The sequence below is a fragment of the Passer montanus genome, unplaced genomic scaffold, assembly GCF_014805655.1.
Source record: "Passer montanus isolate IOZ18808 unplaced genomic scaffold, ASM1480565v1 scaffold35, whole genome shotgun sequence".
NCBI lineage: Eukaryota > Metazoa > Chordata > Aves > Passeriformes > Passeridae > Passer > Passer montanus.
In genome coordinates, this window is record NW_024368263.1 from 3201292 (window position 1) to 3224799 (window position 23508).

Sequence of the window (23508 nt, forward strand, 5' to 3'; positions counted from 1 at the left end):
GTGCCACAGCTCCTTGACCCGACTTTTTCTTTCCTCCCATGTCAGCAGAAGCTTTTGGGACCTGCTGTGCTTCCCTGGGCAAAAAGCACAGCAGCAAGGCGAGGTCTGGCCAGCCCCGTCCTCCCTCTGCTGCTTCTGCTTCCCACTGCTCCAGAGGGAAGAGACACCACCTCCTCTTGGGAAGGGGTGCAGTGAAGCATCCCCCTTCCTTGCAGTGCCCCTAGGATGTCCCTGGGGTCTGCCTACAGCATTCTTCTCTCCAAGACTGATGCTGCCTGGAGAACTCTGGGTTTGGTTTCATCCTGGGAAGACACTTCACATCTGGGGACAATCTGGAGTCCATCTGGCCCAACCCTTTGCTCAAAGCAAGGTCTCAGGAGCTGGTGGGGTTTTCCTGTCTCCATGGATCTGTGCCATCCTAACTTTTCTTCCATGTCCCAGCTCTCTCCGCCCAGCAGGTCTGACACTCCCAGTCTCCACATTTAAGGATGTGGGTGTTGCAAGATGTGTACTGTAAAACGGAGGGGACTGAGCCCCTGTGTGTGAGGGCAGGCACCTGCTGGCACTCAGCCCCCCCGTCCTGCACTCACTTCTGCCTGGGGTGCTTTGGGGCAGTGGAGGAATGTGGGGGGAGAAGGGCCACACACGGGAGGACGCCAAAACTCTGTGTCAGAACCATTATGTAAAATTGTCTTAAATATGCAACATCACCACAAATACATCTCTATCTCTACAGTTTGGTGTGTCGTGTTTTTGTGGTGTGGAGGGTGGGGGGGAAGTTTGGCTGTACTGGGTGAGAGTGTAAATCCTTCCTGGGCACCGGGACAGGGGCTGTGAGGGAGTTGGGGCAGGGTCGCCTTCCTCAGATGGGTGATGTGTAACCCAAAAGCAAGCTTGGGCTTTTCAAATCCTATGGCTGGAGATGAGAGCTCGGGAGTGACCCGGAGCCATGGGCTGAGTCCGGTTACACCCCGGCAGCGGGTGCCCTGAAGGTACCCAGATACTTAGCGTTGACATGGCACTTAATTAAGGTGTTAATCGGCTAATGGCGGGCACCTCCTGCTGCCTGCGGGGCAGGCACAAGCCAGCTTTCCCTGTGCGGGAGCGGGGCAGCGCTGGGGCTGTCCCCTGCCCGCTGGCCCCGGCAGTGCCAGGCTGCCGCTCGGCCGGCACCGCGGCACGAGGCCGGGGCACCCGCTGGCCCTGCCGTGAGGCCGGAGGGGAGCCCCGGAGCCCCGGGCCGGCCGGGCTGTGTGTGGGGCGCGGGCGGCGGGCCGGGGCTGCCGGCTGCGGGGTCGGGATGGCGCAGCCCGCAGAGGCCTCGGGCCACGCAGCGACCGCCAGCATGGACAACAACGTCCTGGCCATCGTCATCGCCGCCAGTGAGTGGCGGGCGGGGGCTCCGGCGGTGCCGGGAGCCAAGCGGGGGCGGCCGCCGGGCGGGATCGGCCTCTGCCGGTGCCTCCCGGGCTGTGCCGACACGGCGATACCCGGGGACGGGCGGGGAGAGGTCGCTGCAGCGGCCGGCCCGAGTTCGGGGCTCCCGCTGTCTCCCGGGGCCGGGGCTGGCGGTGCGGGTGGGCTCCGCGGGTCCGCGGGTGGCCGGGGGAGCCGCGGGCTCCCGGGAGACCGGGACGCCGGGAGACCGGAGCGCTGGCGAACCGGCGCCCTGCCGCGGGGCCGAGCGAGCCGAGGCGGTGGGTGCCGGGCTGGTCCCCACGGGGCGGTGCAGGACGGGGTGAGCCCCTCCTGGCTCTGCAGGTTGTTCACCGTCCGGTAGGGAGAGAGATGCTGGGCACAAAGGGGCTTTAGCGCTGGTGAGACGGGCAGCAGGTGGCATCGGCTTCTCAGGGCTTCTCCAAGAGGCAGCCGTGGGGCGAGAGCGGGCGGCAGGAGGCCCGCGAGCCCGTCGAGCCCCCGGCTCTCTCGCCTCGCCCGTCTCTTGGCAGCGGTGTCCACCTCCGTCTTCATCGTGGCGATCCTCATCCTGCTGCTGCTCTTGTACCACCGGGACCCCATGTGCTGCCAGTTCCTCTGCTCCTGCCGCCTGTTCCAGACCCCCAGCCAGTATGTGAGTGTCCTCTGAATCCTTCCTCTCTTTCCCCTGCCCATGAGTCCCCCTCTGTCCCCCGAGCTCCTGTTCCCTTGTGCTGGGTCTGTGGGGCTGCACTGCTGGGTTACTGTCCTGCAGCCTGCCTGGGATTGTTGATGGACATGGCTCCTCCAAGCAGAGCTGGGCTCTGCCACCGCCTTGCTCCCACTCTATCCAAGAGATCCATCCATCCATCCATCCATCCATCCATCCATCCATCCATCCATCCACCCACCCACCCACCCACCCAGTCCTGTGCCATTGTGGCTGTATCTCCAAGACCTAAAACTAACAGACTTCCCTGCTCTCCACACAGTTTGGGAGGGAGGTTCTCCTCCCCCTGCACAGCCATGTGTGGGGTCGGGCTGTGCTTTATAGGAAGGGGCCCAGCAGGGAAGGGAGCTGGAAGCTCGGGGCAAAGGCAGACAAAGCCACCCGCATCCCTGACAACTGGCTCTGTTGTGCACAGCTCCTGGGGAAGGAGCAGTGAGACACAAAGCCCTTTCGCTTGCATCTGTAATTTCCTAGGGCTGGCTTTCAGCTGGGGAAGCTGATGAAAAAAGAGCAGCGTGTGGAGCCAGTGTTGCTTTTGTGGCAGTAACTGCCTGGGGAAAGCTCAGCCTACAGAGCTGCAAGGATGGCTTTTGAGGGGAGGGCTGCAGGTACCACTTCACAGTCCCTGGGAGAAGAGTGGACATTCAGCCTCACTAGCAAGGGGTGGACAGACTAGTGCTATGAAAGGCAGATCTAACAGTCCAGCACAGGCTAAGAAGTCCCCACCAGAAATCACAGTGGAAATAGGCTGCACTGATGTGTCCTTGTCTGATTGTCTCCACTTCTTTCCCTCTCTTCCCTCCTGTTGCCTGCCCATGCCACACACTGGGAGCAGGCCCTGCTGCTGTGCTCCCTTGCCCCGTGGAGCTGCTCCCTGGGGCAGTAGGGGATGCTCCCTGAGCTCTGAGGTGGAAACTTCAAGCAGGCATCTTGCCTTTAGCAAAGGACTGTGAGGAAGAATAGATGCAAAGAATTATGTAAGGAAAGGGAACATATAATGTATTTCCTTCAGAAAAAGAGAAGCAGTTGTAGTGTGTGAAGCAGGAATAGTCGCATTGGTTTTGCTCGTGAGTTATTGAACCAACAGTTGGGTGCTGTTTTCCTGCAGCTTCTGTAGTTGTGCTGTAGGGCCAAGACAAACAGTTCCTTGCTTGTTAAGAGCAGCAGTAAATCCTCATAGTCCTCCCTGCACATCCCTGGTTGCCCTGGGAGTCGCTGGGCTGGTTTCTGCTGGCAGAGATGAGGTTTTCCTAGAGCAAGGTACAGGCATGGCTCAAGTCCTGGCTCTGGTTCAAGGAGCTGTTCTCTGTGAACAGGATTTCTGCTCACTGTTGCTCAACACCTTGACAGGAAATCCAGTTTAACTGGAGCGAGACAGCTTGGGAACAGTACAACTATTGCCCTGTGGATTTGCTTGCTGCATGATCCTGAAAGGACAAGCTCAGTAGATAGGAGCTAACAAATTCTATAACCCTGAGCATGTGATGGAGTTCTTATCTACACCAGCAGAACAGTTGGGTTGTTTTTTGTTGTACCTCAAAAAGAGATGGTTTTGCTGATTTTCAGTGAAACCCTGCCCTGGGGCCTCTTATCTACACCAGCAGAATAGCTGGGTTGTTTTTTTGTTGTACCTCAAAAAGAGATGGTTTTGCTGATTTTCAGTGAAACCCTGCCCTGGGGCCCAGCCTGTCCCTCTGGCTGTGCTCTGCTCCAGCTGGCTCCAGCCCTTGGAGCAGACCCTGCGCTGCCTGGGAAGATGTCCTGGAGCTGCTGGTGTCACTGAACAGAAAAAGGGGCTGCTGCCAGCATGGAGAGCTGCAGGAGCCACATGGGCAGAGGGAGCAACTCTTCCTCTGCCAGGGTCCTGCTGTCCCAGGAGAGCTGGTTGAGCTCTGCTCTCTGCGGGGAAGGACGGGAGGGATTTTGGCTTTGCTGATGTCCTCCTCATTGCAGGACCGCCCCCCGCCCTACTTCAGCAGCAGCCAGCAGCTGGTGGGAGCCCAGCGTGGAGCCTCACGGCTGGAGAGCACTGCTGAGAACCCTGGAATGCAGGTGATGGCAGGGTCCTGCTGGGAGCTGGGCGGGAACGATGGCAAAGGTGCTCCTGGGCTTGGAGAGAGTTATGGAGTTTGCCTGGGGCAGAAGGTGCTGGGCAGAATCTTCTGGTGCTATCCCACACCTTTGGCAAGTGCTGCCAGTATGTAAAAACCCCGGGGGTAGGGGGCATGTGGAGGGAAGGAATATGGCAGAGGATACCACAGTGCCCTGAGGTGTTTGTGCAGGAAGTGCCAGTGGTAGATCCTGGAGGCTTGGGATCCTGCAGCACAGGTCGTGTGGTGATTGCCCCCTGGGAGGGTGGATGTCCTCTCTGGGTGTTCAGAGGAGCCTACAACTCCCTACAGCTTTGAACCCTGAATTAACTCAAGGTCGCACCAGGACATAAACTTCTAGTGATGACAGCCACCATCACACTGACCCTTTTCTGGGGATGGACATTTCTAGGGAGACGAGCTCTTCTGTGTGGGACCCCCCAGCACGTACCAGCTCCCGTCCTGGGAGCAGCCCCGCCTGCCCAGCTACGAGAGCGTGCGGAAGAAAGATCGCCAGCGGGAGATCCATCAGATGATTGCTGACAGGTTTGGGCTGTGGGCAGAGCCGTCCCAGGAGGTGAGCTCCCCTCCCTGCCGTGGGGGGCTGGCAGAAGCCCATGGCAGTCACCACTGTGGTTCATATCTGTGTCTTGCTTCACAGTTGGTAGCTGGTGGTAGCTGAGGACTCTGTGCTCTGTGATTGCTTTCCTGATAGCTTTTATCTCTGGGAAAGCACAAAGTGTATCGGGAGGCTCCTTTGGTGTACATCTGTGCTGGTTAATGAACCATCTCCCCTCCCCCAGTGCATTTGCAGAAATGCCTGTACCAGGAGGCAGGGCAGAGCCCCACAGAGAAACGGCAGGCTCTTCAGATCCCCTGCTCCATACAAGCCCAGACTGGGAGTGTTATTTTTGGATCTCTACAGCTTTCATGAGGTCTTGCTTCCTTCTCCCTGCAGGACACTCCTGGGGAGATGCGTTGGTATTACCTTGAAGTGTTTATGGCTTATTTATGAGGAGGAGGCTTTGCTTGTTGTGATATTTGAGATTCGCAGTCCCACAATGTAACAGGGAAAAGTGAGTGCATCCTGCAAAGAAGGTCCCGTGGCAGCATCCTAAGATGCTCCCATTCAGAGCCCTCATTGTCTAAAACAGGACAAAAACTTTTGAAACCCTGAGTAAAGCATTTAAAGTTCACTGATTTACCTGGATTTTGAGCTCTTAAAGCTGTACCATAAAGCCTGGCATAGTCAGCCCTTGCCACTCAGTATTTGGAGCTGTATCTAATGACACCTGCCTGAAAAGTTCCAGCTTGATATGGTGGAAAGAGTGTCCCTGCCCATGTAGGGGCTGGAACTGGATGATCTCTAAGATCCCTTGCAACCCAAGCCATTCTGTAATTCTATGAAACCTGGGCATTGAGGGCACAGGAGAGTAAAGCTCCAAAGACAAGTAGCTGAGGAACAGCACTGGAAGCTCTTCCTTGTCATGCCACTTCTTGTCACCTGTAGGGAGAAAGCCAGCCCAGCTCTGCCAAAAAAAAGGTGACAAGGCCTGGAGGTTCCTCTCTCTGTGCAGTGAGACTTGCTGCCAAAACCTGGGTACAACACCTGGTTTGTAGGTACTTGTGTAAATCCCAGTAATTTTTCTTTAGTCAAGGGAAAACAAATGACAGCCCCCTCCCAACAAAAGTCAAGTTTGTTCTGGTCTTCTGCCAAGTCCTTGAAGGGGAACAGGGAAGAGCAGGAACCTGGCACAGAATGTGAGGGGAGAATATCTCTCAGCAGGTTTGTGCCATGTTCCAGACTGATGCTCTCATCTCCAGGTGTTCCCCAGCCTACAGCTGGGGGACTGTGGGGGTTTAATTTCAGGCTGGTGGCAGCTGTGAGTCTTTTCATCTGCTCTGTAAGAAGAGGTGGGATAATCTCCTAGTTATTTCTGATCCTCTGTAATGCTCTTCCTCTCTCCTCAATAGATGCCACCTCCTTATGAGCATGCTCTGAGGCATCCTCCAGCTTTCTCAGGAACAGGAATAAGCTCAGAGACCTTGGACAGACATGGTGTTCCAGAGCCTTTCCATGCCCCCTTCAGCTACCAAACCCAGCGGAACACTGCGGTGTAAGGCCTTGGCCTCAGGGTACTGCTGCTTCCTGCTGCCAGCAACACAAGTGCCTGGGATACCATTTTCCTCCACACTGAATGGCCAAACCTTCACCCAGATCAGCTGAAACACAGGCAAGGCCAACCCAGCCATCAGTGACATCCCTCTTGCAGCACAACAACCACAGAGCCATTGCTGGCAAGGAGCTGAGCAGAGGAACCAGGGACATCTGCTCACTCTTCTCTGGCAAACACCAAAGGCAAAGGTCCAGCTGCTGGAGCTGCACAGGGCAGAGCCAAGGGGAATGTCTGCTAGGCCACAGCTCCTCAGGAGCAGCACTTCATACCTCTGTGAGGCAGCACTGCTGGCTGTACAAAGGACCAGACCTCAGGCACTGGTGGTATTGTGCTGCTTCACCTGTTTCTTAGGTTATCAAGTGTTTTACTGTATCTGGATTACCTGCCAGCTGGAAATCCTCAGCTGAGTGGCAGAAGGGATGGGCTTTGGAGCACCAATGGCCTCAGTCACTGACAGCAGTTCTGTACAGAGCCCACATGGATGTGGAGAGGCTCCATGGGTTATACCCAAATTCCGACCACCACGATGAACCACGGGACTGGTCTGCAGGCTGGGAAAGGACAGATGCACACACTGAACAGCTGGAGGTCTACATGAAGACTGTGAAGCACAGGTGGACACGTGTGCCTGACCCAGTGCACCTGGTCTTCTGCAGAGCAGAAGAATTGTCTGGATAATGTCAACACCAGTGTCCTTACACTACTGATTTTGATAACCTGTTTTCTACTGCAGAGTCAATGTTTCAAATTGTTTACAAACCTGTAGATAAAATGAGATCACTTTGGGCACAACACATTGGGGCTCCGTTATTTTGAGCAATACAAGCTCAAAAATGTCACGTAATGACTCAAAAGATAAAAGGATGAGTTTCCTGGATAATGCTTTATCATACACCTCCAGCTGCTGAGGCTTCAAATACTGGCCCAGATTAGGGCATCTTGCCAGGCCCCCTGAACTCAGTAATGAGTTACAATTAGGCCTGTGAACTTGCCTTACATGGCCAGTGAGTGGCACACTCAGATATTTAAGTTAATCATTGAGGTGAGTGAGCTAGAGGGAAAAATCCAGCTTCCAGGTACACAGCATAGGTGCATGTGGAAAAGGATCTGTTCTGTATTTTGAATTAAGGTACAAACAGAACAGTAATGACTAAAAATGAGCAAAAGTAGAGGGAATTATTAGCAGGAGAAGTACTGACACAAGAGTGATTGTAGAGGGAATTCACCCAATGGCACAACAGACCAGGCTCTCAGATACTACATGACCATGGTAACACATTCCATGAGCAGCCAAGATCTTCAGCTGCCCCACAGCTTTTATTAAACACTCTTAAAAATACCAGCCGGTGATCTCAGTGCCTGAACACAGATCACAAGCACTTCAGGAACAACACCAAGTCCTGAAATGGTATCTTCAGAGCCACTCTTGTCCTCAGGTGCCAGCACAGCTGCAGTGGTCTGTCCTTTCCATCTGTGCCCATATGCCACAGCAGGTTCACAGCATGGTGACGAGTTTGAAGCTTCCTACCTCTGTGGTAGGGACAACACTGATAAAAGTTTTATAAAGGACTGCTCCTTGGGGCAGCTGGCAGATCACATCCCTGCTCTCGCTGCTGCGGGGTGGGGGCACGTAGACCTCCTTGGTGTATCTCACAATCCCATCCTCCAGGGCATAGAGTGTCTTGTTACGGCCCATCCCCACCTGGGAGAGGATGAGGAGCATTAGAAAGGAGAGGCTGGACATCCACAACTAAAGCAGATCTGATCATTGGTCTGCCTTGTTTGATATCCTGGCTTCAACAGCATCTGTTGCTTTATTTTTTAAAATAGAACCACACAACTTGCTTCCAGCAACCAGTTGGCAATGGTGCTCAGGAGAAGACATGAGACACCCATTCCACCCTGAATGTCAGGTCACAGAAGTGTTCTGGGACATCAGTGACTTGCAGACCTTCCCTGAGTCCCATGACCACAGGAACCTGGCACCACCTGACAGGTGAGGCTCTGAGCAGCCTGTGACTATCAGCACAGAACACAGGGAGGAGCATGCAGAGGAGGCAGTGAATGTGGCACTCTGGGGGGACTGCTGTTCTCTGAGAGCCAAAGAGAGAGCAAAGGCCTTACGTGAGCGCCGGGGTGCCAGCGGATCAAGCGCTGCGTAGCCAGAATGTTTCCTGCATGGACAAATGCACCTGCAACAGAGTCACACAGTCAGCCTGCAGAGAAAGGGCTTCCAGAGCCCTGGCACAACACAAATTATTCCAGCACTTACAAATCCCAGCTTTCTGTAGGCATTTTCTAAGGAAAAGTTAAAATCATCTGAACTAAATGCTGTCAGCAGGAAACGAAAGGGCAATGGATAGACCATGGCAAAAAGTCACACCTCTGAAAAGATTGCTTCTAGGGTGCAAGGCTTTTCCTGGCTGCTGAAGGCATTTGTTTTATTACATTTACATTGACATGTTTCCATCAGCAAAGCTAGTAATTATTAAGCACTCAGCCGCAAGAATCTGCACTTTGGCTTCTGCTAAGCTGTGTAATTCTCTCCTTTGTAAACACTGGAAATGCTCAGTTTTTCCACCAGGCTGGGGGGAAAGTGCAATGCAGTTATGAGGTGTCTCACAGTGCTCCCTCCTCTTGGGCTCTCTGGAGAGGCAAAGTTGGAACCAAAGTACATTTCCTGTAGGCAATTTTGGCTGGTGGGGGGATCTGACTCACCCTGCCCTCCCACCACCAACCCTGGATCACGAGGTTTCACTGATCCTCCCCTTCTTTCTCCTGGAAAAGTGCCCTGCCCACTTCCTGAAACACTCAACAACCGACACACAGCAGGGGAGAGAAGCTGTGAAGAGCGCAGTGAAATGCAAATGAGATACTCAGGCCTACCTTCGACTTTTTTGAAGCCATAGCGTTTCCCCGGGCTGCGGCCACCGAGGTTTTTGGAGCTGCCCCCGCTTTTCTTAGAAGCCCACCTGACAGCAGCCAGGCTGGGATGGTGAGTGGTTAGAACTAGGGTAGGAGAAAGAACAACATCAGCTGGAAAAATATCCTGTATAATTCCTTCTGTCATATGTAAGGGTATCAGTTAAGATGGGTTTTAAAATTAAAGGCAAAAGAAAGCCCTGGGAGAAACAAAAAGTACTTCCAAGATAAATTAGACCCAAATGGCCTAAGTTCCTTGGAAAAAGGGCACATCTCAAGTGCTGCTGCTGCCCAGGTAAGAATAAAACTCTGAGCAAACATGTTAAATGATGTGCACAAATTTCTGTTTCGTTCTTGTAAAATGCAGCACAGAAGTCTTTGGTTACTGTGGATTGCTCTTACAATGCTTTGGGAAAAGATGGGCTGTGATTTGTTTCAGTTTCCCCTTTGACCAAATGTCATTTATTTACACAGTTACATCCTGAAATCTTACAAATGAGCAGACTCCAATTTTGGAAAATACATACACATCTATGGCCAGCCAGAAACAGTCTGAGGAGTATCCAGGAGTATAAAGGTTGGACTTGCTGGTACTGGAAGTCTTTCCCAACCTTAATGATTCTGTAATTCTATCATTAAAGGCTCTAAGAAGGAATACAGAGCCCTGGGAATGGCAAAAAGGGAGTCTGGAGCAGAGTGTTTTTCATTAATCCTCCCAGTTTGAGGGAAGTGTTTAAGGCCAGGTTGAACAGGGCTTGGAGCAGCCTGGGACAGTGAAAGGTGTCCCTTCCCATGGCAGGGGGTAGGAACTGGGGGATCTTTAAGTTCTCTCCCAACCCAAGTCATCATTATCTCAAAAATCTCTTCAGTACCATCTCTTATGCAGGCAGGAGACAAACCTAATTTTTCTGAATCCCTCTAGCCCGTTGAGCAGCAGGTCAGTACAGAACAGTGGTTATCTTGTTTCCTTAAAGTGAGCAAAGCCGCTAGTTTAACTTAATTAAATCATCACGGCTGCTGGGTGAGCTGGAAACGTCCCACGACTGGAAGTGTTCAGCAGAGGCTGGATGGGGTCACTGAAAGCTGCTCCAGTGGAAGGCAGCTCTGCCCTCGGCAGCTTCCTCCAACCCAAACCTGTCCGTAATTCTAAGAAATACTGTTGAGGAAAGGGTACAAAACCCCATTAAGTAAATTAAAGCCTCCGAGACTTGACGATTTTCAGGAAATTAGCGAAAGACGAAGCACAGTTACAGTTTCACACACACAAACCCGCCCATCACCACCACCACAGCCCCGCCTCAGCGGAGGAACAAGCGAGAGCCTCGGCCTCGCGCCCTCGGTGGTTACATCCCACCGGGGGCGCGACGTCCCGCGGGGTGACCTCCCCGGGGCACCTTCTCCCGAGCTCATCCCCCCGCTCGCAGGCCAGACCGCCGCTCCCCGGCCCTCAGAGGGCAGCGAGCTGCCAGAGCCCTCACTCACACAGCCGTCCCAGCGCCGCCATCTTGATGGCGCCCCGCCTCCGCCCGCTGGGTGGGTGGGGCCACGCGCACGCGCGCGCACCGGGCGGCGATTGGTCCCGGCGCGCGCCCTGGCCGGCGTTCGGACCAATCGCCGCGCAGTGCGCGCGCCTCCGGGCCAACCAGCGGGCGGCGCGGGCTTTCCCCTCAGGGTGCCCCTGAGGAGAGCGGGGAGATGGCGGAGGGCGAGTCGGGGTCCGAGAGCAGCGAGGAGGAGAACCTGCCCTCCTTCGCCTACCTGCTGCAGCCGTCCCCATGCCTCGGCGAGCCGAGCCGCCCGCGGTCGCCATCTCCCGATCCTGAAGCGGCAGAGGTTGTCAAGATGGTGAGCAGCGGGAGCGAAGAGGGGGATGAGGAGGCGATGGACGTTGTCCCTTTGAACGAGACGATCGAGACGAGTGTGGGAGCGGAGCCTGAGCCTTTCAACCATGGTGATAAAGGAGAGGCATCTGGGCTTTGTGCTAGTGGCGACCTGATGGCTCCTGGGAGCGAAGGGCTTCGGGAAGAGCTGACGCCCGCTGGAGAAGTAGCCTGTGATACTGAGAATGGCACACGCCATGCTGAGGCATCCTCCTGGTGCTCCTTGCCAGTCAACTCTGACAGGCCCAGTAGCCCCCCGGTAAGCAGAGAAAGGCCGGAAACATCGCTCCCTCTCAAGAAGCGACAATACAGTCAGAAGGAACAGGAGGCAATCTGCCAGAATGCGGGGCAGAGAAAGAACGAGCAAGAAGCAAAGAGGAGGGAGCAGGAGGAGGAGAAAGAGAGGAAGAGAGCCGTTGCCAAGATGCTGAAAGCTCAGCGGCCAGGAGAGTGCCAGAAATACATAACAGTGGTGCTAGATCCAGGTAGTTGTCCTCACAGCCTGCAGCTGCCTTGTACTGACTGTTGTCTCCTCTCTCTGGAGGCCTGACCCGTGCATCGATTTCAGTCATCTTACAGGTAGAAGGTGGCGAGCAGATCCTTAGTGCTTTGCAGGCTGCCAATTATTCCTGTGTGTTTGAGAACCACGCTGTTCCCTGCAGCATCACCTGGAGGAGAAAGACAGTGACATCGCAGGTATGTGAGCGAAATTTTGATCATCTTGTCCTTTTTCTCATGTGTTTTTTGCAGTTGTTAGTAATTGTATTCAGCAACCCAAGTGAACACCCTCTGATTTCCCTGCTCAGAGGTCTGAGTGGGAGTCTGAGTGAATTCTAAACAGACTGTGGCCTGTTTGTTTTCATATCTGAACAGATGGGAGGAGGAGATGAATGGACAGAAGAACCAAATGTTCTAGTTCTGCTTGGCCTGAAGGAGTTTTTGTCCATGGCTCACAGCTACAAGCAAGTGAGAATGCTTATGACTTTTATGCTCCTGAACATGTCTTGATGTAAAAGCAGCGTTTTGTCATCCCTCTTGGTGGCAGGAAGGTTTTGGTGTGGGAGGAACGCAGGGTTTCACTGAACCAGAAATCTGGGTGTAGAAGGCATTAATGGGCTGTGTAATGTACAGTTCTGACAAGCTTTCTTTGCTAGTTAAAATTTTCCACACATTCCTCTGAAGGCTTACATTGTTACATCAAGTGGGTTTTTTTTTTTTTTTTGTTCTTTCTGCTCTAACTTTACATGGGATCAAGTATTGCCTGCTTGCCCTGAAGAGCAAGGGTGAACAGACTCATCTGCAGACCTACAAGCAGGGCAATAATTTGCTGTGCTTTTCTGTGTACCTCAGAATGGTTTAACTCCTTATTTTTCCCATTCATGTTTGTAGAATGCTGATGGCTGTGCAGAAAGGCAGAAGGAGACCCTGCAGAGCTATGTGGCTCATATGATGGAGAAAATGCCCGGGAGAATTCTGGCTCTGGCAGTGGTTGGAGTAGAAAATTATTTCAGGTCAGACTTCTTCCCTCCAAATGTTTCTGTGTTTTCTCTGGCCTTGAAAGTGCCATGGGTGTTTATGTTAATTCCTTCTAGCAAAGTGGAGTATAAGAGGTGTTCCCATAACTGCTCTACCACTTTTTATACACCAGCAGAAGCAAAGGTCCATCCAGACTGTCACCCCAGTCTTACATTACTCTTTTTAGGTCTCTCCAAGTTCAGCCAAAACAAAGGCTGCGACAGACAGCAGCGAGTGGGAATCAAGAGAAACGGGGGAAAAGGAGAAAAAAGGAGGTTAAGGATTCTGGCTTGGACTTATCCAGAATGGATGTGAAAGAAGTGAGTTCTTTTAAAACACATGCAGCCATCATCTGTTGTCTCCCAGCATTTGAACATTGTCCCAGTCACACAATGTTTTGACTGGGAGTGTGTGGATTCTGTTATTCATTAGTCCATCAGTCTGTGGACAGAGCTCTTTGGGTTCAGCTGCCCCTGCTCAGTCCTGACCCTTTCCCACACAGACTGATGTGTCTCATTCACCTGGATACTGATGTCAGTCTCAGCATCTCTTGCCCTTCATGGCCCATTGGCAAAGCCTGCTGGTCTGGGCCTGTTTGTAACCAGAGCCACAGAGGAGCTGAAGCAGCTCAGAGGACACTGAGGGGATATTAACTGTCAGGAGACAGACTGCCCCTAAATACTTCAGTCTCTTAAGTTAACTGCTCCCAAAATGGAGAGAGAGTGAAGGTTCTTGGCCTACAGCAGGACATTTGTGACCCTTTTCTGCTTCAGACAAATATGGAATTTGATGCAACAAGACTGATTGTGCCATTTGTTGTTCCCAATGGTGATACAGGCCCTGGTGGATCTGCAGCTGAGTACACAAGTCCAAATCAGCATTTTTGAGAGCAATGAGGAGCTTGGAGAATATGCCACTATGTTCACAAAAGCTGTGGCTGAGGCACCATACAAGTGAGTAAGCAGAGTAGGTTTGGTCCTACCTTTGGAGAGGCTGTACTTCAAGTTACTGGGGAGGAATAGCAGGTACAACACAGGGTGTAATGGCTCTTAAAGGTGCAGGTGACAGAGCATCTGCTGTTACAGCTCCTCCAACACTGGACTTGTTCATGAAATTGATGTCCTGCTCACAGAGGGGTCAGGACAGACCCTGGTTTCACAGTCACAGGCTGGTTTGGGTTGGAATGGACCTTAAAGATCATCTAATCCATTGAACACTTACAGGGACGGGGTAGCCACAGCTTCTTTGGGTCTCTGCAACTTCTTTGAGCACTTTGTTCTGGTGCCTCAGCACCTTCAGGTTTCACACTGGAGCCTTGACATCAAGTAGAGCACTTGTTCTGAGCCAGATTTTTGGAGTGGGAAGGGAATGCAAGTAGGGTTGGCTCTTAGAGTGCCAGCTTTTCTTCTTCAGTGCGTAACTAAGAGACATGTCTGAATGAACCACTTGACTCCTTCCATTGATAAGGGAGGACAGCAGCTTGGTGCACAGGGATAGCTGAGAAAGCCATCTTGTGCAGTCTCACACAATCCTGGCATTCCTATCACAGCAGCTGCTGGATTTTCATGTCAGCCATGACAAGAGGTGAGCTGTCATTAAAAATGACATCTGAAAGTGTTTTGTTATTGTTGACAGCCAGAAGGTGAATTCTTGTTTACCACTTTGTCTGCAAGTTGGCTTGTGTCAGGATTGCTGCTGAGTACAGGATTGTTTCTTTTTCTGGAGCAATCTGGGTCTGAAAGAAATTGGTAGTGCATGTAAAGAAAACAGGGTCAAGTTATTCATGTTTCTTTTGATGTCAGTTGTGTCTCTGACAGCTCAAGTGAGGGATGGCCCTCTGGCTCTGTGACAACAGATGGCAGGGACAGGATTTTCTTCACAGCCTCATTGTCTCATTTGCTTCCTCATTCCTTGTTCTCCCTAGGCGAGAGCGAGAGAACACAGGGTTCTCCTTCTACTTGGAGAAGGACTGTTGCAGAGGGGTGAAGGTGGATCCTTCTGGAAAGGGTCTCTTGAAAGTTTGGAAGAGGCAGATACAGCAATTTAACCGTGTCAGCTCTGAGATGGCTGAGGCTATCGTGTCTGCCTACCCTTCTCCTCAGCTTCTGATCCAGGTGAGGATGCCTCAGGGACACCCAGCACTGTGTGCAGGCAGCCACTTCATGCAGGGAGTGGAAGAAGTAATTGAATTACTACTAAATTAGATAGAGTGATTCTGCATGAGGGGTTCAGTAGGTCAGTGAAGGAACTGATTCCTTAGCATCCATCCAAGGATACTATTCTGGCTTTTCTCTGAGGGTGTAGCACTGGCTCCACTCTCCAAACTCACAGATGGAACTTGGGCAGAGACAAGTGAAAAATGAGTGGACACTGTGGAAGGGCAGAGCAGGTACAGGTGCATAGCTGTGATTGGGTTTTTGAGCAGTGGATACAAGTGGGTGATGCCATTGTTGCTGTTGTGTTGCTTGTAGGCCTACGAGAGGTGCTCCTCGGACCAGGAGCGGGAGAACATGCTGGCCAACATCCCTGTGCTCCGCGGGGAGGGCGTGACTGCCACCTCCCGGCGCATCGGGCCCGAGCTGTCCCGCCGCATCTACCTGCAGATGACGTCCCACGATCCCAACCTCTGCCTGGATTTCACCGGCTAGCACAGGGCAAAAGGGTTGTGCTGTTTGTTCAGTTAAGTGTTCAGGTTTGGATTTCACTGGGTAGCTCCAGGGAATAAGAGTTTTTACCATTTGTCTGGTCAAGTTTTCAGTTTTCTTCTGTGAAGAAGTGCTTAGATAACACTCATTGATCCTTGTTTAAAGACTTGAAATGCATTTAGACTTTATTGTAGCAGGAAAAAAGTTGGATAAAGTTGCTGAATAGCAGGAATTTACACAAGAAAGATGGTGAACATCTTCCCTAAGCACATGAGTTGCACACAACTTACAGTACTGATGTTGCTTTGTCTTTCTATAAAATAAATAATTCTGAAGAACAACCTTTGCTTCTTAACATGGTGTCATGAATATAGACAGTTATGTCCTTTGTTGAAAGGAATAATTCCTGTTGCTCTCCTGAACTGCAAGGACTTCCCTTCTCCCTCCTTTGGGACAAATCCTGAAGCTAGAGCAACATGGTGCTGCCCCCCCAGCACCTGCTCTGGCGAGGTGAAAGAATTTTACCTCACCAAACAGCCTCTCGTTGTTCCGCTGCAGCAGATGGGAATGAGTAAGACTAATTTTCAGATAGAAGTTTAGAGTGCTCTGATTCAGTCTCCAGACGGCTTAATCTAGAGAAGGTCTTGAAATCTGATTATACGTGCTGGAATTATGAGGTTTAAACAGTTGGCAGAAAAAGCTTCCTTTTAATTAGATTGGGGACCACAGCCTGTCCGTGCAGCCATCAGCACTTGTGTGCACACAAGGACAGCTGGGGGTTTTTGTAACAGCATTGCTGAGTGCTCAGAGAATTAAACTGCATCCCATGTGTGGAAGTTAACTCTTTGGATCCCTGCTGCCTCCAGTGGAAAAATCCCTACCTGTCCTGCTGACCTGAATCTATAAATTGTGTAAGCCCATGCTCCCCAACCTACGCAACACTCATCTGGATGTTGGCAGCAAGGGCTGCATGGAAGAAACACTGCTTTAGATGCTGTTTGTAATTTTCATGAACGTTTCTGGGTAGAGAGCAAGGATATTTTAAAGAATGGGATGAGTTAGACACCCAAAGCAAAGCTTAAAGGTGTTTGAAGGAAGCTTTGAAAACATGCACCCTCCTAAGGCAGAGGCAGCCCTTCCTTCCTTTAATCTGATACTTGTGCTGACCTCTCCTGTGTGATACTCAGGGAACCACAATCTTATGGTCGGGTTACAGAATAAGATTTACACCATTTACTGCTGTGATGGTTTCCCCATAGCACTGCTCCTGGCAGCAATAACCCCAGGTGTGACAAGAGGGAACGATTCTGGAGACCAGTGTAGAATGTCTCAGTGGAGTCTGTAGCACAGATATTCTCTGAAACTTGCACTTCAGTTTAAGTACTCACAAAGCCCTTAAGGATATGATGGGAGTTAAGGAAATTTTACAATGAATTATTTTAAATAAATTTTAAGGAAATTCTAAATAAATCAGACCATTGCAGAGGTGAGAGTGCAAACCACCAAACCTCCCAGCCTTTCCCCAGCCCCGAGACATCCCCTTTCCTGCCAGCAGTGCTCCCACAGTGCCACCCAGTGCTGCTTCTGCAGCTGCAGCAGGCAGGAGTTATTCCCACGTACTTGGAAATCATTTGTGGCTGTTCCTAAAAGGCCTAATTAAAACGAAAGCTATGTTAACAACATAAACATCCAGTTCAGACAAATTGCTGTGAAAACTGTTGTATTGAAAATTTTCAGCTTCTTTCAATAGCACATCAGCCTCTTTGCTCCAACATAGGGATGCACAGCCATCCTACATGCCTGCAATTGGTCCTGGAGTGGGCCTTAGTGTATTATTCCCATACAGCCATACCACCAGTTTTAGCACAAACAGAAAAGAGAGCAAGGAACGGGTATGTATGAAAAACCTTCCTCTAGCTCAGAGCTACAGCTGTCTCACCCAGATGATGTGAGGGCTGCTTGTTCCCATTGCTATAGACTGTCAGCTTCCTGTACGTCACAATCCTGGTGGACACAACTTGGAGGCAAGGAGTGGTAACAAGTTTAGGTTAACGTGCACAAATAATGGGAGTTACAGGCCGACTGAGAGACATGCACAACAAAGACAGTTTGAACAATAGCTCTGCTCTGTGGAGTGGACCAGCAAACCAATGCTGACTGGTTCAAAGCAGTTTCATCAGAACACAATTCCATAGGAATTCTGGCTGCGTAGATGGTGGAAGGAGATGCTGACGAAGCAAGTGCCCACCCAGGACAATCACTGGTGCGAGTTGTGCTGTAGCATGTTCTGCAGGGTTTTGTGGTTCTGCAGAGCAGCCACCACATCCTCGTAGAGGGTGTTCACGCTGATGCAGAGAGGTTGATGCTGCAGCTCTGTCAGCTTGCAGGCAGCCAGGGCACAGAGGATGCAGAACAGCACAAAGAGCAGGACTCTGAGCACTGACCGTGACCACGAGGCCTTGTGCCGGGGGGGCTGGGGGGGACGGGAGCTGGAGGCTGGCTCTGCAGTGAGAACATGGATAGGACAGAACGTGAGGAGTTAATCAACTCCAACAGGCTGTGCTCACAAACAAACTGCTACGTAACCTACTTAATCCTCTGCTGCAGTTGGCTTTTGGTGTGAATTATCATCACTTAGCTCTGATAAATAAGTAGATGTGCAGGATGTAACTGCTTAGGATGAAAAGTTTCAGGTCCAGTTTTACAGGCAGCAGTGAAGAGGGTGTAAAACACCTCTGTGTTGCACAAGATCTGATTATGCAAATGTAGCTCAATAGACTTAAGTAAAAAATGAGTGGAGGGAAGTTCTCAGTAGGAACAGCTGGAGAACTTCCTGACTTGTATCTCCACAGTTCATGGGAACACAGGAAAAGGGGAAAAGGGCACAGCAGCAGAGTTTATCGGAACTTCTACAAGTTCCACCCCACCCTCTCCCACTGTCTCCCAGTACCTGGGCTGCATGAAAGCAATTCTGGCAGCATCACCATCTGATGACAATCCCACCCAAAATGGACACTACTTACTTCGGGTGTGCACTGTTTCCTTTTTAGTTTTCTTTTCCATCTCCTGTTTTGCAGCTTTCTGAGCATCGTACTCGCGCCTCCTGCGCTCCTTCTCCTCTGCCTTCTCTCGCTTCCGCAGCTCTCTCTCCAGAGCCTCCTTTGCTCGCTGCTCTGCTTCACGCTTCTTCTCCATTTCTGGGGGTTAACAGCAAGTTTGTCCCTTTTATGTAAAGGGTTGTCACTGCCATTTTCCTTATTACCTTATTATCCCAACTGGAATGAGGAAAGCAATTAAACAACTATCCTCTTTTTTGTAATTTTATTTAGTATTACATACCTTGCATTTTGCTGTGCTTTTTGTTCATGTTTTATAGGTAACCTATAGCACATTCCATCTAGAGATTTAACTATTCCTCAGGCCAAGAAATCACATACGCTACACCCTGCTATATTTCTCCCTCCAGCCCTTTTACTCTACTATTCCCTGAGTACTTTGGGTTTGGGTGGCTAAAAGTATGTGTTAGATGGCAATTTATTAGATGGCAATCAGGATGTTTGGGTGTGTTAGACGGTCCAAGAGCAGTCCTCAGCAGACAGCACGTGGGGGCTCTTTGTCCCTACCTCTCTCTGCCTGGAGTTTCCGCTGCCGTTGTCGATCTTGCTCAGACTGGATTGCTTTCATGTGCTGCAGTACCTTAAATAGCCAAGAAAACAACCTGAGAGCTGTGCAGAAGCCCAGTGGCACAGTCAGTTCAGAACAGAACAGATGGAGTGTGGCTGAGGACAGGCAGCTGGGGCTGACCCCCAACCCTCACCTATCCCTACAGCTACGGCTCTGAAAAGAACTCACAACTTATGTGAGTCTCTGTTGCTAAAAAACAAATCTTCCCATTAAAAACAAACGTGGCAAACAGTGATACACAGGATCACAGAACATTTCTATTTATGTTTGCCAGAACTTCTCCAGAGGTTTTTGTACTATCAGCACAGGCATGGATTACTATGACTGATTATGCCTCCACTTTCTTGGCAACCAGCATTTAATCCTCTCTTAACTCCACGAATGGAGAAGCATCCTCCTCAGCCAGGTGTTTGCTCTCCACAGGCAACACAGCAGGGGAGTCAGTGCAGTGGACCTGCACCTCACTCCCTGAAGAAACTTCAGGCTCCTGCAGAGCTGCCCAGCTTGCTAAGCAAACAGAGGAAGAATCACTGGCAAAGCCATGAAAGGAAAAAAAAAATAGAATAAAACCAGACTCCTTACCTTGACAGCAGCCTGCTTACACTGCTTCTCATCCAGACAATCTCCTGCCACTTTAGCCAGGACAGGATCCAGGGGATTGTCCTTCAGATCCAGCCACTTCAGGTTCTGCAAAAAGGCACAACAAAGAAGAGGCTGTAATTATTTGGAAGTCTTGGAATTATTTAAGAGGTCCAAAGCAGAAGCAAAGAACTGCTTAGTTTTCACATTAATGAAACAGATACACAAGATAAGCAGAGATGTTTTCAATACACTGAGAGGGTTTTCACTGAGCTGCAGTGCAGACCCAGCTGAATTTTGGAATGGGTAGTCAGCAGGATGGATGCTTTACCAGAGAAATCAACTTGAGCAGGATCACAAGACCGTGGGCTGCATCCCAAAGCTTTACGTAAGTGCCCAGCAAACAGTTTTACCTTGAGCTGTGCAAAGCTGACTGGCAGGGTGACCAAGCGGTTGTTCAGAAGGTCCAGGTGCTGCAGATTCACCAGGCGGCCAAAGTCCAAGGGCAGCTGCTGCAACCGATTTTTACTCAAATCCAGTTTCACCAGATGCATCAAACTGCAGAAGTCTGACTAAAATCCAAGCAGAGAAAACCCAGAGAAAGCTGGTCATTACTTTTATGGAAGCACCTAAGTGGGAAGTAAGTGGAGATAGCCTGCAACTCACACCAGGCACAAATCCTTGACTTACTACAGGGCTGTGATGGAGGAAAATCACTCTCCTCCTTCGCCTTGGAAGATGGAGGTGAGACACAGTGGGACAGATAAGACTGAGAAGGTTATGGATGACAATATGACAGGAACAAACCCAAGTCTCCACTGCTGATGAAACTCCTCTGTATTCACCTGGGGATGCTCTGGAAGGAATGTACTGCAATCTTCACACAGTTCAACCCTGTACTCTCTCCTGCCTCAGCCAAATCCACTGCCAGCACTGACCTGTCACTGAAAACTGAGTCATTCAGCCACCCCAGGGCAGCGAAAGTGCCCATTCCACAGTGCCTGGTGAGCCTCTCCTGAAGCACCAGCTATCTTTCCAAATATTTCCCAGCACACTCATCCCCACGGAGGCTCTCTAGCACCTTACCGGCAAGGAAATGAGGTTGTTACAGGACAAATCCAAGACAGTAGCTTTCGGAAGAGCGGCCTGAAACACAAATAAGGCACTGAATGAACACGGACGTTCAGCCGATCCCCTGTGACACCTGCTCCGCTCCGGCCTCTGCGGTTTCTCCCGCGTCAGTCTGTCCATCCCCCGCGGCGGCTCCTGGGTCACGTCATCTCCGGATCCATCTCTGTGCTCCAAAAGGTTCTGATTGCCAGGACAGCAGAGATAGCGGCTGCCGGGCCCGCGGGACACAGAACCACACTGCTTTAAATACCCGCAGGCCAGCTCACAAGCCCCCGGCACACCCGGCTGCCCTGCCGGGAGCCGGTCCCCGCTCCTGCCGGGGATCCTGCGGCCGGACACTCACCAGCTCCCGCACCGGCACCTCATTCAGGTCGCAGAGGCTCAGGTCCAGCTCGTTCCCGTCCAGCTTGTCCTTCAGGCTCAGCCCCTTCCCGCTGCCCCGCGACATGGCTCCGTCGGCGCTGCCCGCGGGGGATGCGGCTCGGCACGGGGATGCGGCTCAGTACGGCTCGGCACGGCCCGGCACGGCTCGGCACGGCCCAGCACGGCTCGGCACAGCTCGGCACGGCCCAGCACGGCTCGGCCCGTCCCGGCGTGGCACGGGGATGCGGCTCAGTACGGCTCGGCACGGCCCAGCGCGCGCCCGCTGCCGGCCCGGAGCGGGGCCGCCAAGCAGAGCACGGCACCGAGTGACGGTCCCGAGGATGCTGTCTGGTGTTTGAGCTCTGCCTGCGGTCAAACCCAAGCGAAAAGAAAGGGGAGTTAATCCCTGAAGCAGACAGCAGCTAACAAGCTCGAAGCGCTGTCTTGAAAGAGGAATTACTTGTTGGTGGAATTGTCTTGTTGGGGTTTAAGGCTTGCTCCGATGATCTCTGACTTAACAAAGGTTAAGTTAACAAAGCTTGGGAAGAAGGATGTGCTGCTGATAGCAGGAACAAGGAATGCAGGATTTATGGGTTAAAAGGACGTTATGCAGAATCCCCAAGATAAGGAAGAAACTAATAATGCTAACTCAGCAATTGGGTTGAATCAGCTCCAAGCAGGTAAAAGGTAATTCAGTAAGGGGCAGATTGTGACCACCTACTCATGGCCACAGACCCAAGAAACCCACCAACCCAAAAGAAGAGAAAGACCAAGACTGTGGACTAATTAGCATGGGAAGTGAAAAAATCATTAAGCAATGGAAGACAAAATACTAATTGATATGAGAACTAGGTAACTTGTAGCCAATGAACATTAATGCCTTTAGTTTGCTGAAATATAGAGTCAAAAGTTTTGACCGTTGTCATGTTGGCTTTGTGGATTTGCAATCCAGTGCAGAACTGTAAATAAATCAAATACCTCAACTCTGGGTGTGGGTCGGCCTCTTGCACACTGGGTGAGAGAGCCTGTTTTGGGACACACTGGCACAGCTCAGGGCATTCTTGTAGCTGTCCCACCAGCCCTGGAACCCTGGCCAGGCTGGCAGGAGTTTAGATCTGGGCTACATGAAGCAGCCCTGCAGAAGGCAGGAGAGCTCCCAGCCAAGACCCGTGAGCAGGGGAGGTTTTGCATCCAGTCACCTCACCTGACACCACCACCACACAGAGAGCCAACTGGTTTATTGCCAGTAATCCCAACAGAAACCCAGGGACGTGTACCTAGTTTTGCAACATCTGATACAGCTGCTTATATCTGTCCACACTCTCCCTAATCCAGGGGGTGAATTCCCTCTCAGCTGGGCTGTTACATTACCCCACAATGTCTCTTCACAGGAGGAACACTTGATGGATATTCCTGCTTTGCTCCCAAGGCTCCAGTCCCACAGCAGCAGAGCACTCTCCTCTGTGGAGAAAGTCAGTGAAAGAGAAAGGAGCCTGGGGTACAGCCAGATTAGTGTTACCTGGTACTGGGATTACAGCAAGGACTAACCATGAATTTGCTGACCTCTGTGCTATTTGTGATGTTTGGGACATTGCAAAGATGTTTTCACTGCTGCAGCACATCCACCCTCTGGATGCATTTGTTCATTTTTAAGCTGCCAGTGAAGTTCTTCCAACACCCAGAACCTAGAATTATCTCAGTACTGAGATAACTGAGGCCACAGGATTCTCTGAACAAAGGCACCCCAAAGCAGCACACAAGGTTTTGCCTCATACAAACTAAATAAAGTCTGCATGAGGTTGAGGTGCTCCTCTCCAGGAGATTATGGAAGTTTTTCATGTTATTTTTCTTCCAAATGTGAGCAGAAATTACAGAGCCCTCATCAGAGAGAAGCGAGGTCTACTTGTCCAAGAATCTCCCCCCATACCTCGGCTTTTCACAACAATGTTTGCTGTTGGAAGGAAGGGCCAGAGAAGCCCTGCTCCAGGGAGTGGTGGGGAAGGCAGGTCTGCAAGGCAGGCAGCTGATTAGTGACCCACCCGTTACCCTGAGCCAGCGAGGGTTTCGTGTGGTGGGATGTGATGTGCTGTTCCCTTCCATGGCTGGGAGGCACCAAATACAGCTCATTACCCTGAGCCAGCGAGGGTTTCGTGTGTGTGATGTGATGTGCTGTTCCCTTCCATGGCTGGGAGGCACCAAATACAGCCCTGCTCTGGAGAACAAAACCCAGAGGGGCTCTGAGGGGGCCTGAGCAAGACTCTCTGTATATCTGGGAAAGGTGAATGCAATGCTACAGAGACTGAAATCTGTGTTTCCTCAAATCCAAGAGCCACTGGCTCCTGGCAAAACCAAACAAGGGTGTAGATGGGTTACAAA

The 23508-nt window shown here is 51.3% G+C and overlaps 4 protein-coding genes across 7 annotated transcripts; 2 read left to right on the forward strand and 2 right to left on the reverse strand.

Annotated features, from left to right (window-relative positions):
- Nucleotides 1-1251: 1251 nt before the first annotated feature.
- On the forward strand, nt 1252-7207 carry LOC120505475. Its single transcript, XM_039716053.1, has 5 exons — nt 1252-1382; nt 1950-2071; nt 4100-4198; nt 4649-4813; nt 6211-7207. The coding sequence occupies exons 1-5, from the start codon at nt 1301-1303 to the stop codon at nt 6355-6357; spliced, it is 615 nt and encodes a 204-aa protein (XP_039571987.1). The 5' UTR covers nt 1252-1300; the 3' UTR covers nt 6358-7207.
- Nucleotides 7208-7675: 468 nt separating this feature from the next.
- Nucleotides 7676-11204, reverse strand: MRPL27 (mitochondrial ribosomal protein L27). Its single transcript, XM_039716051.1, has 4 exons — nt 10818-11204; nt 9300-9422; nt 8538-8605; nt 7676-8115 (listed from the first exon to the last, which is right to left on the reverse strand). The coding sequence occupies exons 1-4, from the start codon at nt 11143-11145 to the stop codon at nt 7909-7911; spliced, it is 726 nt and encodes a 241-aa protein (XP_039571985.1). The 5' UTR covers nt 11146-11204; the 3' UTR covers nt 7676-7908.
- On the forward strand, nt 11178-16928 carry EME1 (essential meiotic structure-specific endonuclease 1). Its single transcript, XM_039716201.1, has 8 exons — nt 11178-11700; nt 11742-11911; nt 12089-12181; nt 12605-12726; nt 12918-13050; nt 13568-13683; nt 14655-14844; nt 15202-16928. Exons 1-8 carry the CDS (start codon nt 11178-11180, stop codon nt 15376-15378), a joined length of 1524 nt encoding a protein of 507 aa, XP_039572135.1. The 3' UTR covers nt 15379-16928.
- Nucleotides 16929-17078: 150 nt separating this feature from the next.
- On the reverse strand, nt 17079-21372 carry LRRC59 (leucine rich repeat containing 59). Of its 4 annotated transcripts, none has more exons than XM_039716049.1 (9): nt 21113-21350; nt 20725-20784; nt 20484-20494; nt 20329-20368; nt 20052-20210; nt 19642-19746; nt 18999-19071; nt 18399-18572; nt 17079-17877 (listed from the first exon to the last, which is right to left on the reverse strand). In XM_039716049.1, the coding sequence occupies exons 1-9, from the start codon at nt 21215-21217 to the stop codon at nt 17633-17635; spliced, it is 972 nt and encodes a 323-aa protein (XP_039571983.1). In that variant the 5' UTR covers nt 21218-21350; the 3' UTR covers nt 17079-17632. The 4 variants fall into 4 exon arrangements, with proteins under 4 accessions (XP_039571983.1, XP_039571982.1, XP_039571981.1 ...); XM_039716048.1 differs by having other exon boundaries at nt 20484-20582; nt 21113-21281; XM_039716047.1 differs by having other exon boundaries at nt 20329-20494; nt 21113-21281.
- Between the last annotated feature and the right edge of the window lie 2136 nt (nt 21373-23508).

Bases quoted from the DNA above. Each gene is read 5' to 3' on its own strand.
- LOC120505475 (XM_039716053.1), top strand. From the start codon at position 1,301: ATGGCGCAGCCCGCAGAGGCCTCGGGCCACGCAGCGACCGCCAGCATG. The intron at 1,383-1,949 runs GTGAGTGGCGGG...GTCTCTTGGCAG, and splicing joins GGCCATCGTCATCGCCGCCA to CGGTGTCCACCTCCGTCTTC. The intron at 2,072-4,099 runs GTGAGTGTCCTC...TCCTCATTGCAG, and splicing joins TCCAGACCCCCAGCCAGTAT to GACCGCCCCCCGCCCTACTT.
- MRPL27 (XM_039716051.1), bottom strand. From the start codon at position 11,145: ATGGCGACCGCGGGCGGCTCGGCTCGCCGAGGCATGGGGACGGCTGCA. The intron at 8,606-9,299 runs GTAGGCCTGAGT...ACTCTGTTGCAG, and splicing joins TGGCTTCAAAAAAGTCGAAG to GTGCATTTGTCCATGCAGGA. The intron at 8,116-8,537 runs GTAAGGCCTTTG...ATCCTCTCCCAG, and splicing joins GCTGGCACCCCGGCGCTCAC to GTGGGGATGGGCCGTAACAA.
- EME1 (XM_039716201.1), top strand. From the start codon at position 11,178: ATGGTGAGCAGCGGGAGCGAAGAGGGGGATGAGGAGGCGATGGACGTT. The intron at 12,182-12,604 runs GTGAGAATGCTT...TCATGTTTGTAG, and splicing joins TGGCTCACAGCTACAAGCAA to AATGCTGATGGCTGTGCAGA. The intron at 13,684-14,654 runs GTGAGTAAGCAG...TGTTCTCCCTAG, and splicing joins GTGGCTGAGGCACCATACAA to GCGAGAGCGAGAGAACACAG.
- LRRC59 (XM_039716047.1), bottom strand. From the start codon at position 21,135: ATGAGGTGCCGGTGCGGGAGCTG. The intron at 20,785-21,112 runs GTGAGTGTCCGG...TTTGTGTTTCAG, and splicing joins AGGTGCCGGTGCGGGAGCTG to GCCGCTCTTCCGAAAGCTAC. The intron at 20,211-20,328 runs GTAAGTCAAGGA...CTTGGATTTTAG, and splicing joins TCCTCCATCACAGCCCTGTA to TCAGACTTCTGCAGTTTGAT.